The sequence below is a fragment of the Acomys russatus genome, chromosome 19, assembly GCF_903995435.1.
Source record: "Acomys russatus chromosome 19, mAcoRus1.1, whole genome shotgun sequence".
Taxonomy (NCBI): Eukaryota; Metazoa; Chordata; class Mammalia; order Rodentia; family Muridae; genus Acomys; species Acomys russatus.
In genome coordinates this window covers 34,218,952-34,231,043 of record NC_067155.1, presented here as the reverse complement: position 1 = coordinate 34,231,043, position 12,092 = coordinate 34,218,952, and the positions used below count along the sequence as shown (strand labels likewise).

Genomic DNA, 12,092 nt, shown 5'->3' with positions numbered 1-12,092 from the left:
GGGAGTTAAGGATAACTGTGGGCCAATGAGATGGCTCGGCAAGTAAATGGGTACTTACTGCCAAGCCTGATGACCTGGCTGCCACTCCTAGAGCACACATGGTGGAAAGAGAACCAAGTCCTTCAAGTTGTCCTCTCATTAACACACACCTTGGCAAACAAGCATGCACACTAAATAAATAAATGTAATAAAGGTGCGAGTTTCCTCTCTGGTCTGAGAGTTGGGTATAAAATGTGGTGGGTGTAAACTGAGCGACCATCCGTCCTTGCTGGTCTTTCATCTCTGAATGCCACTGGCGTCACTTGGGTGGACAGCTTAAGAGAGAGAGTGCAGAGAAACTTCACCTGCTACTTTTTATTGCCTTTGTTCTAGAAATGTTAGGTCCACTCTCACACTAAAAGGGATCCTTCTAGACTCAGTGTGCGTTCAGTTGTCGTGTGTCTCCACAGGCTTGTGTGCGCTGTCAATCAACAATGACAACTGCTACTTGGCATATCCAGGGAGCGCAACCATTGGAGAGGTGCAGGTCTTCGACACCATTAACCTGGTGAGGTCCTTGCGTGGCTCTGTAAGATGTTTTGCTGGGAAGGCGTGCAGCAGCATGGCTTCCCTGGTGCTCTCCTCAGGTGCAGAGCAGGTCTGGCTAAGCTGCCTGTGTCTTCCCAGTGCTCACACAGTGCTGAGCTCCAGGGGGTGCCTGTTGGCAGTTCTGCTTGTTGTAGTCTGAGCAGTGTTGCATAGGCTTCCAGCCATGTGCCTCCACTGCTCACATTGACCTTAGTGATGGAGTCACACCTCATGGCCCAGTGGGGACAAGGCTCTGTGACAGTCATGTTTTCTCTGTCTCCCTTTTTCAGAGAGCTGCAAACATGATCCCAGCTCATGACAGTCCCTTAGCAGCCCTGGCGTTTGATGCAAGTGGGACCAAGCTTGCCACTGCTTCTGAGAAGGTGTGTCTGCTGCCAGCCCGGCTCATTCTTTTTACACAGTCCAAGTTAATAAGCAGGGTTTATGTTCCGCATTGCACAGAGAGGCAAAGAGAGCCCACTGTGATCAACTGCCAGTGCTAGCTTTCCACCTTTGAGATTGCCCTAGGGCAGCAAACGGGTTAGTTAGTGGTTATCTGGCTCTGCCACTTGGAGCCTATGGCTGAGAAAAGCTGTTCATGTGGTAGTCAGGGGAAGGGGGGGGTGGTACTAGCGTCCTACATTCCCTTTACAAGCTCACTTCAAAGACTGGACTGCCTTCTCTAGGCCTCACCTCTGGATGGTTCCACCACCGTCTATTAGTGCAACAAACAGGCTGGGGGCCTTGAAACTATAGCAGTGTGCCATCATTTGACACATGTGGGGACCTGTGAAATGGATCAGCAAGTGTATGTGTATGTGTTCATGTATGCAGGTGTGTGTAGACACGTGCAGAGGCCAGAAGGTGACATATGACCTAAGTTTGATTCCTGAGACATGTAGGAGAGAAGTGATTCCTGTAGGCTGTCTTCTGGCCTCCACATGTGCTTGTGGTGCATGCACCCACAAACCCACACAGACAGACACACACATACACACACACACACACACAAATAGAATTAGTAAAAGAGAGAAAAGCAAATGCTTGTTTGTGGCATAAAATTGGAAAACATCAGGCATGGCTGTGACTCCAGAAGCAAGTGAAGGGGCAGGGCATGGTAGCACACGCCTTTAGTCCCAGCACTCAGGAAGCAGAGGCAGGTGGATCACTGTGAGTTCAAGACCAACCTTGTCTACAAAGTGAGTTTAGGACAGCCAAGGCTACACAGAGAAACCCTGTCTTGAAACACGCCTGCTCCCCCCCCCCAAAAAAAAAAAGCAGCAGCAGCAGGTGAGTCTCAAAATTCAGAGCCAGCCAGGGACATAGTGGGGCATTGTCTCTCAAAAACAATAACCCCAAAAAAAAAAAAAAAAAAAAAAAATCACTTTAATGGCTATAATTTTGGGTTTGGGTTTGGGTTTTTGTTTTGTTTGAAAAGAGTTTCTCTGTGTAGCCTTGGCTGTCCTGGAACTCACTCCAAAGAGCAAGTTGGCCTCAGACTCATAGATCCACTGCCTCTGCCTCCTGCTGAAATATTTTTAAACATCACTATTTTGAGACACTAATGTTGTCTCTTACATGTTGTATAACAGGTAATGGCGTGTTGAAGTCACGTGTAAGCCCCCAAGTTTATGTCTCTGTGGGTTAGATTGCAGTGCTTTAGGGTCTTCACATTTGGCTTCCAGGCTGCTTTGTCTGGATGAGTAGGGCTGCCTGTAAGCAGTGCCGAGGTGGTGAGCAAGAGCAGAGCAGACATTCAGGTCTGCAGCAGCAGGGATGTGTGCCACCCCAGAACTGGAGCTCAGAGAGACCAGAGCTTGCCCTGCGGCCTAAGCCATATTGCCCCTGGAAACAGGCTGCATGGCTTGTTCATGTAGAGAGTGACAAAAAAAAAGGAGGGAAGCCAATATTTTTGCTCAGCTAAAATTCTGTTTCTCTATCCCTTTTCCTTTCTCTGACCTAGGGGACGGTGATTCGGGTGTTTTCTATTCCAGAGGGACAGAAGCTATTTGAGTTCCGGAGAGGAGTGAAGAGGTAACATGCACACACTTGTTCCCAAGCTGGCTCCAGAGGGCCCTTCTGGGTCTCAGTTTCTGTTGCCCTGTGGCTAAGCCAGGGCAGGCTTGGAGGGTAGGCCAAGCACTGCTGTGGAAGCTGCCTGGCTAAGTAGAGGGAGCCCAGCGCCAGGACAGCAGCCTCACCTGCTGTGCTGCTCCCCCTCTGTGGCCTGCATCCTGTTCATGTGCCCAGTAGCCCCTCCCTGTTTCTTGTTGGGATGTCCTGGGAAATAGAAAAGACATGTCTTGGTGTCCCCTTTCCAAAGTCAAGAGCCAGGCGTGATGGCCACACTGTAACCCTAGCCCTAGGGAGACTGAGGAGGACCATCTTGCAGTCTTGCCCAGCCTGGGCTGAGTAGTAAGGCTCCTATCTCAAAACACTTGAAGAAAAACTCAGCTCAGACGCTGTCGTCTCCTTTGGGGACTGCATGTCCAGTCTTGGTCATATCGCCGCTCCTGACAATTCATTCTCCTGTGCTCCTCTTGGTTTCCTGCATTTGCCAGGAGCCTCTCTGCACACACACACCCCCCCCTTGTGCTCCACATCCTTTCTCATGCTGTCTGTCTGTTTGTGCTGCTGAGTCGAGTCTTGGTGTGGACACGGGGCCCAGCCTTCCTGAGGTAGATCTGGCACTTAGACTACAGTCCAGAGTGTGCCGCCTGCTATATACACTCCATCAGTGTGGGGTCGATGGAAACATGCTGGAAGTCCTAACATACCTTGAAGGATTCGGAAAATCCTTCAAGTGTTTATTAAGGCTGTAGACTGCTTAGTGACCTTGGAGACGTGTGCTGGGGGATTGCCCTAAAACCCCACCAGGCTGCTACCTGACCTGCCTGTTCAGACACCACAGCTCCTTCCTAATCCACCTAAAGCTGGTCCCATACAGTTACAGTTTCCACACAGCCACACAGTGTCGGTTCCTTGGAATGGAAGGGAAATAAGCCTTCACTGATTGTTGTCTCCTGAAGTTTACTGTATCATGTCAGGAGTTCCTTGAGTTTTTGTTGGTTTGCGGACTTTCTGTGGGGAACAGTTTGAGTTTTCTCTTCTTGATCCTAGAGGCTTGTCTCCTCCTCGTTGCCGTCATCAGTGTTGGGGTTTTGCTACTTAACTGATTGATAGGGCTAACGCATTGGCTGTCTGTGTCCTGATAAGCTGCAGCCATCCACATTTCAGAGCCCACAGTCATCTGAGGGAGCCTCAATTGAGGAAGTAACCCGTCAGAGTGACTGGCTGCTGTACCCATGAGAGATTGATGTGGGAAGGCTCTTCCTCTGAGGGTGGCAATATCCCTAAGCACGTGGGCCTGGCTGGATAGGAGAGCTGTCCGAGCAGGAGACAGTGACCAGGTGGGAGAGCAAGCCAGGAAATAGTATTTGCCCATGGTTTTGGCCTTCGTTCTCTTGGAGCTTGAGTTTCTATCCTAAGCTCCTAAAATGATGGACTGTGATCTGGCATACTAAGGCCAGCCAGGGTTACACAGTAAGATCCTGTCTCAGCAAACAAACAAAAGAATTGCTCTCACCTGGTTTTATTACAAGTTGGTTCCTCTGTCTAAAAGAGGTGGCCAAGGAGAACAGAAAGACTTCTGTAGAGCCAAGTGTGTCTCTAACAAGTGTTTCTTCTGTGGCCACAGTTAGAAGTCCCTGGGACAGCACTGCTGTGCTCTCCCACCCTACCCCGCAGCTGCTGCCAGTGTGTTCTGTGGTGGGGGGCTGGGCCTCTCTCACACCCCTGCTCCTCAGGTGTGTGAGCATCTGCTCCCTGGCCTTCAGCATGGATGGCATGTTCCTCTCCTCGTCCAGCAACACTGAAACTGTGCACATCTTCAAACTTGAGGCCGTGAGGGAAAAGTAAGTTGCAAGTCTTCCTTTTCTTTTTTGTTTTGTTTAAAGACAGGATTTCTCTCTGGCCCTAGCTGTCCTGGAACTGCTTGGAGAGCTGCCTACCGAGCTAAGGACCGGCTTTTCTTAGATGGCTTGTTGGGCATGAAGGCACTGAGGATCAAACACAGTCTCAGGAAGGAGGGTTGCAGGATACGTTCCCACTGAGCTAGCTGGGCTCTGCTTTTAAGGGTTGGTAAGATGGCTCGATGGGTATAGGTGCCAAGCCTGACAGCCTTCCCCAGGGAGCCATGTGGTAGAAGGAGAGCACACCACACAAGACGATTTTAAATTAATCTAAAAATAAAAACATACATGAAATTGTAAACTGTCCACACTCACCAGAAAAGCATGGCTCAGAGCCACCCTGCTATGCAGCACCATTTCTGAGTGCCAACCCAGGTCTGGCTATAGGGTGGGCTGGACACCACCCACCAAGTCCAGCTTCACCATGAGACCTGTTCTCAGGCTATTTGATGCCCTGGGGTGCTGAGGCATGAGAACAAGTGTTAGAGCCCCAAGGTGTCTCCTGGTCAGTGCCTGTGTGTCCCCACTCCACACCCTTTGTACCAGGGCAGCTGGGATCAGCCAGCTGAATATCACAGCTCTGACAGGTCAGCAAGGAGCTAAGTGCTGTTGCTGCGACAGATGCATGGTACAGAAACTTGTTGTATTTTCCCTCGGCACATTCAAAACTATCCCAGTGGGGCCAGTATTGACAACAGGAGCCTGTGTCCCTTCATCATTGGTCTCCACATAGTGAGGAGCACACATGCTGAGGAAGCATGTGATGGGAGTTAGGGAAGCTGGTGACCTGTGTGCTGAGGTGTGGGAGCTGCTGCTGCCCCAGAACACTCCTGATGCTATGCTGTCATGGCCTCAGCTGTCGAACAGGGAGAAAACAGGACTCTCTGTGCTTTCCATGGCCAAGGTTTGCCAAGTGTGGAGGGTTGGTAGGCTGGCTCTGTAGTTCTAGGTGAGAACCCAGCCTCACCTGCGTGATGGGGCTTCCTTTCAGACCTCCAGAAGAGCCCACCACCTGGACTGGCTACTTTGGGAAGGTGCTTATGGCATCTACCAGCTACCTGCCCTCACAAGTGACAGAAATGTTCAGCCAGGGCAGGGCCTTTGCAACCGTCCGGCTGCCTTTCTGTGGCCACAAAAACATCTGCTCAATCGCCACGTGAGTACACGCTGAGTGTGTGTGTGTGTGTCCAGCCTGTCCAAACCTGTCTTCCGGCAAGTCCTGCCTAGAGCAGAAAGACTCACAGGCCCGGAACCTAGGTGTCTTGGCATTCTCACCACAGAATCTTCTTTGCATTTTGCAGGGTGTTTGTGTTAAAGGAAGACATTAAGACAGACAATAGGAAGTTGACACTATTTAGTGGCAGTGCCCAGGAGCACATAGGTCCTGTTTGTGCAGTGGGGATTTTTGGCCATGGAGCACAGGAAAGCTTTTCTGTAAGATGAGTGACAGCACAGCTCTGACTCAGGAAATTGTTTTACAACTTGAATAGCTAAAAAGCCTGTAGTTTTAGTGTTCTGCTAAAGTGAGCACAAGCAAGTTTGAAAGTTTGGACAGGCCCATCCTCAGGCTGGGAGGGGCTCAGTGGGCAACAGCTCTGTCCTCAGCACCCATGGCTGCTCAGGTGTGGCCATATGCTGTTCCCAGCACAGGGGGAGGCAGAGGAAAGTGGGTCACTGGGAGTTACTGGCCACCAGCCTACATGCAGATTCAGTGAACTAAAGCCCAGAGTGGTAGAGCAGGGCCTCATACCCTCTGGCTTCCACATGGGCACACATAGATGAGTGCACATATATGCGCACACAGGACAGAAATGCCCACCTTAGTGACCAAGAAGCGGACAGCTACCCTGCTCACTACGTGCTCACACCTAGGCCATCCCTGGCCTTGCCAGCTTCATTCTGAGGAGCCCAGGTACTGTCTTCACCTACTGTGCTGGCTGGTGGGTCTCCTCCTAGCTCAGCTGACATGTAGGTTTAGTCGCATGTCTTTTGTGAGGAAGAGCCCTCCTGAAATACAAAGCATCCCTGCTTTCCTTCAGGATTCAGAAGATCCCACGACTGCTGGTGGGAGCATCAGATGGCTATTTGTACATGTACAATCTGGACCCCCAGGAAGGCGGCGAGTGTGCCCTGATGCGTCAGCACAGGTGAGGCTGTTCTGCTTGTGGTCTGGAGCAGTGGGCACTGTGGTAGGTCTGTGCATTCATCCCCTTAAGGCCAATGTGTTGGCCTGTGCTGTTGGCAAGCATTGTCTCCCCGTTGAAATTCATTTTTCTGCTGCTGAGACTCTTTTACTTACTTTGCTGGCCACCTATTATTCAGTGCCAAGAAAGGGAGGTACTTGAGACTGTGATGGTGACCATTAGGTGGGCTCCCCCAGGCCCCTGCTGAAGGTGAGGTTCTGGGTTTACAGTAAGGTTCCCTCTCAGGACCTTGCCTCAGGATGTGAGTTGGGAATTTTCAGTTGGTGATTGGGACCTGTGGGACTTAATCAGACTTCCTGTGCCACCGTCACTGGGAGATTTCAGGGGCAGATTCTTGGTGTTGGGAGTTTTGTGTCAGGTGGGAGCAGGCTTCTATGGTGCACTCTCCTTGGCCAGCGTCTCAGGCCCCAGGCCATGCTATACCTCTGTCTATCTGTCCTGCAACAACTTACTTTGTTTCAATGGAGTCTTGCTCTGTTGCCAAGGCTGGCCTCAAACTACAGGGAACTCTTCTGCCTCAATCTCCCAAGTGCTACAGTTTTGAGAGTGGACCGTACCCTGGCTTGAAGCAGTGAGTCTGACCTTGCTGTTCATTTGCTGTCTCCAGGCTTGACGGCAGTATGGAGACGACTAGTGAAATTGTAGACTCTGCTTCTCATGACTGCCCCTTAGCAACACAGGCGTATGGCACAGCAGCTGCCAAAGGTGCCTATGCACCCTCGTCCCCAACAAGACTTGGTAAGGGGCAGGACGCCAACTTAGAAGGTAATTGAGCAACAGCCCCCGGGGTCCTTTCATACCATGCTGTCACCAGAGTTGCCACCTTCCACTGAATGGAACTTCCTTCCCAGGCTTGTGAATGTGAATTTATATTCTTTGTTTGTGGGGAAAGGCAGCCATTGTGGCCAGTTACTCAGGCTGTGTGTGTCCCCACTCAGCCTGCTCCCTCCTTCTGTGTTGATAGCCAGGATCACTCGGGAATGGCCCTCTCCACTGTGTGGCTGACTTTCCCAAAACTCAAGGGGTTTGCTTGCAAGAAAATTGCACTAGCCCCCGTGTTGTGGAGCATCCCTTCCACCTTAGCACATGACCTGTGTCTCCAGCTCGAGTCCCTTAAAGTCTTCTTGGTCACTCATAAGAGTGCAGCCTGTGCATTCAGTTACCACTGTTTACTGTTCAGGGCTTGTTTGTGCTGTACTCTTGCATGCTCGGAAATGGGTGACATCATTTGGCTCTGCCTGAGGCTATAGGCCTTGGTCTATGACCAGTTTGGGAAGGTCTTAGTGTGGCCACAGCTCATAACCGAGTGCCATATCCTGACACAGCTTGTCAGTGGTGCCGCAGGATCAGTAACTGGTCCCAGCTCTCTGAGGATGCCACTCTTATCTTTTTGTAGCCTACACAGATGACCTGGGTGCCGTAGGTGGCGCATGCCTTGAGGATGAAGCCAGTGCCCTGCGCCTGGATGAAGACAGTGAACATCCTCCCATGATTCTCCGGACTGACTGATCCTGACCTGTGAACTCTGGCCCAGGAGCAGACAACACTGGCCTGGCAGAGGACTCGTGCATTGCTGCTATGAACTTTGACCTGAATTGAAGGAGAGGATGGCAGAGACTTTAAAGCAAAGAGATTGTAGTTATAGTCTATCCATACTGTTGAGAAAATATACTGTTTTCACTTCAGTGACTTTAATCCTGCTTATGAATTTTAGCTTTTTATTTTCTCTCACCCTTTATTTTTTTTTAATTTTTTTTTTTTTTTTTTCTTTTTGCCAAAATTAACTGGTGAAATCTGTGGAGTCTCCTTGCTTTGCATGTGTGATGTGCCAAGCCAGTATAGGAGATCAAGTGGAGTGTCCACTCCATAGTGAACCACAGTTGTCAGGTCTCATGCCAGGGCACGCATGAAGAGTGTTGTGCGTGCAGTGATTCTGCAGGGACAAGGCCCCTGTCAGGAGTCCTCTTGCCCCACTGCCTCATCTGGACCATTTTCCCTCTGATTTATTAAACTTTCCAGATTGGATCATTCTGGGACTAACTTCCGCCGTGGGGGACCATTGTTTTGGGTCTTATTCTCCATGGAGATCTTGAGAGGGAAAGAGGCAGTTTCTGCTCTCTATGCCTTCTCTTCTGGCAGATGAACTTAGCCGTGTGCCAGGGGCAGCCTGGAGCCAAGGAAAGTGATTTCATCTGTGACATTAAGTGCTCTGTCCCCTATCATCCCCACCCGATAACTGTGACTTGGTGTTTTCTGTTTTTGTTTTTAAAGGAGAGTCTGTATCTACTGCTATCCCCCCAAAAGCACAATGTGTAAGATGCTGCGTCAGGAGTCAGTCCCTGCTGACCTGGAGCTGTACTGTCTGCCAGAGGCTTTCCTCCCTTTTCCAGAGGTAGCACCAACAGGTAGAGAGGCCCCAGGAAGGTGGCAGTAGACCTCCCCCCCACCCCCCACCCCAGGGTAATGTGTCTTTTCTAGTTCGGTGCAGGAAAGTGACATCAGATGTCAGTGCTGCCCTCACTCCTGATTGCTTTTGCTTGTTTGGTGTGACACTACAGCCCAGGCTGCCCTGGATCTATCTCACTGTATAGCCCAGGTTGGTCTCGAACTTAAAGCAGTTCCCCCCCTGCCTCAACTTTCTGAGAGCTCCGTTCTCAGCTCTACAGAATGAAAAGGTCAGGGCCTCAAGTCTGCATTCTAAACAGCCGAGCAGTGGAACCCAAGGGTGTGCACTGTTGCTTCTGCATAATGTGGCTTTAGAGCGGGGATAAGGAGGACAATGTTGGGGTACCAGATTCATGCAGCTCTAACAGGCGTCTAAGGGCCTGCAGGTAGCCACCTTTAGTCTAGTTTCTTTATGTCTGGTTTGTGTAACGAGGCAGATCTGCTGAGGTCCCCTGCTCTGTTCTCAGTGTGGCTGATCACACGGGTGGGGTATGAAGGGCACACACAGCCACATCTGGCTGCTGTCTGTGCCTGAGTAGCCAAGCTGTGCAGTTTATGAGGTGGGGCGGAGCTTTAAACTGCATGTGCATGACTGTCCTGGACCCTGCTAACATGGGCTCCCAGCCCATCTGGGGCCTGGTGCACCAAGCACAGCCTGAGAATGCAGATGGGAGCAGTCTGGGGAGCCCACAGGGTGGATCCGGAGCTGGGTTTCCTGGAACCAAAGTGAATGTCTGGGTCCAAGTGTGACTTGAAGTGTGGTAGTGACCTTGGGCCTGCACACTGTATGAGTTTGGGGCTCAGCTCCATCTGCTGAGAATTCTTCTCTTGGAACTTAGTATCCTGGAACCATGTTGGAATTCATTTCTCCCTTCCGGCCTGGGTTTCCTCACTTGAAAATTTGGTCAGGAAAGGCCACGTGTGGTGACCTGGGCTCTGCCTTCAGTCAGTGGCCTTACGGGGCTGGGCAGATTCCACAGTGCTCAGGGAAGAGGACTAGTCTCTGCTGACCTCTGAGAGGCAATCTGCTCACCACTTGTAGGCCTCCGGCTCTCTGAGGTGCACACTTGGAAACTCACACTAGTGGAGCCAGTGGAATACACAAAGTGATTGCTCACCCCAGGGCCCACACCAGTGGTTATTTTAAAAGTTATTTTTCCAAAGTTAAGAGAAATTCTTGGAATCTGAAATTCCAGGTACACACTCCTATAATCCCAGCAGTCAGGAGAGGCAGGAGGATTGCTGTGAGTTTGAGGTCAGCCTAGACCATATACTTCTCTGACAGCCTGGCCTACAGAACGAGATCCTTCTCAAAAAAAAAAGAAAGAAAGAAAGAAAGAAAAGAAAAAAACCAAAGGATGGCTGGCTTAAATTAAAAAAAAAAAAAAAAAAAAAAAGACAATGGAGAATGGGAGTTGGAAAACCCCTCAGTTTTTAAGAGTGGATTGGGACCAAAGCTTTTTTGTATTTTCTAAAACAATGAAAGCGAGAGTTGGAGTCCCTTGTCCTGCGTACGCCAATGGCCTGAGCTAGAGGCAGGTCTCGGGGCCTCCCTCAGGTCAGACTGTACAAGAAGAACCCTACCTCACAGGGCTGTTGTGAGGTGTGGGGGCGGGGGTGGGGAGGGGCGCCTGTGAGCACCTAGCGCTGAGTCTGGCCAGCAATGGACTCCAATAAACACTAAAACTGAAACACCTCACAGCCTAAAACGCATTGTGTTTTGTTCAGCTCTGCTCTCTGCCCCCAAAGCTAGGTGGAAGAAACATCTTGCATTGGAGGACTTGTGGAAGTCTGCACGTTCCAGTATTGTTCCTTAGTACGAAGAAGAAAGTGAGAACGGTGTTTTGTCAGGGAGGTTGGTGGTGTGGAGATGTCCCTGCTGGGCGGCAAATGTGGACCATTCGCCGCAGGTCTAAGGCCACAGGGACCCAGGGCTGCCAGCCCCTGCAGCAAATGCTGTGCCCAGTCAGAGCTCCCTCCACCTGGAGCTGCCCAACTCCACTGTCTTGTGGACCTCAGAGCTTCAAGGCTGCAACTCCTGCCAAGTCGGGCTTGGTAACTTCATTCTCACAGTTTGACTTGAAGACAGATCCGACAGCAGGTGGGCTGCTTGGAACAGACGAGAATATTTTGGTCACAGCTCAGCTGAGAAATGTGTTCCTTGCTCAACTCTTGGTTTTGTCTTTTGAAATGATCTTACAGTTTAAGCCCAGGCTGCACTCGACTCAAAGATCAGCCTGCCGCTGCCGCCTCCCATGTTCTGGGACTATAGGCACAAGACAGCATGTCCGGCTCATTCATCCATTATTTTACATAAAGGTGCATGCCTGGCCCTGTGGTCCCTTACCAGATCACTTGTTCCCAACATTGGGTGTCCCAGGTGTGGAGAGGCCCTGTGTGGGAAGCGTGTCTTCTGGCCAGTGAGCCTCCTTGCCAACACATGCTGATAGCTGTTTGCCAAGCATATGGGTTTCTGGTATCTCTTTAATTTTGAAAAAGCTTTAAGTTTACTATAGTTTATTCATATTACATTTCAATTGTTGTCCCCTTGTTTGTACCTTCCTGTTTCCCTTCCACCCTATTCCCCTCCCTTAAACCTCTAACAGAGGGGGCCTCTTCCTCCCCCCCCTCCACCTGACCATAGCCTGTCAGGTCTCATCCAGATAGCCTGCACTCTTCTGTGTGCCTGAAGGACCTCCCCACCAAGGGGAAGCGATCCAATCCAGGACACTAGAGTTCATGTCCAAGGCAGTCCCCGCTACACACACACACACACACACACACACACACACACACACACACACACACACACACACACACACACACACGTAGAGAATGAGCTATAGCTGAGCAGGGGCTCTAGCTCAGTTTAAGGGGACTGTCCTGATCTCTGTCTCATTCCAAA

At 50.6% G+C, this 12,092-nt stretch overlaps 1 protein-coding gene across 1 annotated transcript in view; it reads left to right on the top strand.

The window, feature by feature from the left end:
* Window positions 1-9,181, top strand: part of Wipi2 (WD repeat domain, phosphoinositide interacting 2) — a 32,413-nt gene extending 23,232 nt beyond the window's left edge. Inside the window, exons 5-12 of the mRNA XM_051161115.1 lie at window positions 450-547; window positions 858-950; window positions 2,531-2,601; window positions 4,374-4,481; window positions 5,530-5,694; window positions 6,578-6,685; window positions 7,350-7,507; window positions 8,139-9,181. Of these exons, the coding sequence (XP_051017072.1) occupies window positions 450-547; window positions 858-950; window positions 2,531-2,601; window positions 4,374-4,481; window positions 5,530-5,694; window positions 6,578-6,685; window positions 7,350-7,507; window positions 8,139-8,251 (914 nt within the window). The 3' untranslated portion in view covers window positions 8,252-9,181. The remainder of the gene's footprint in view (window positions 1-449; window positions 548-857; window positions 951-2,530; window positions 2,602-4,373; window positions 4,482-5,529; window positions 5,695-6,577; window positions 6,686-7,349; window positions 7,508-8,138) is intronic.
* Window positions 9,182-12,092: the final 2,911 nt, after the last annotated feature.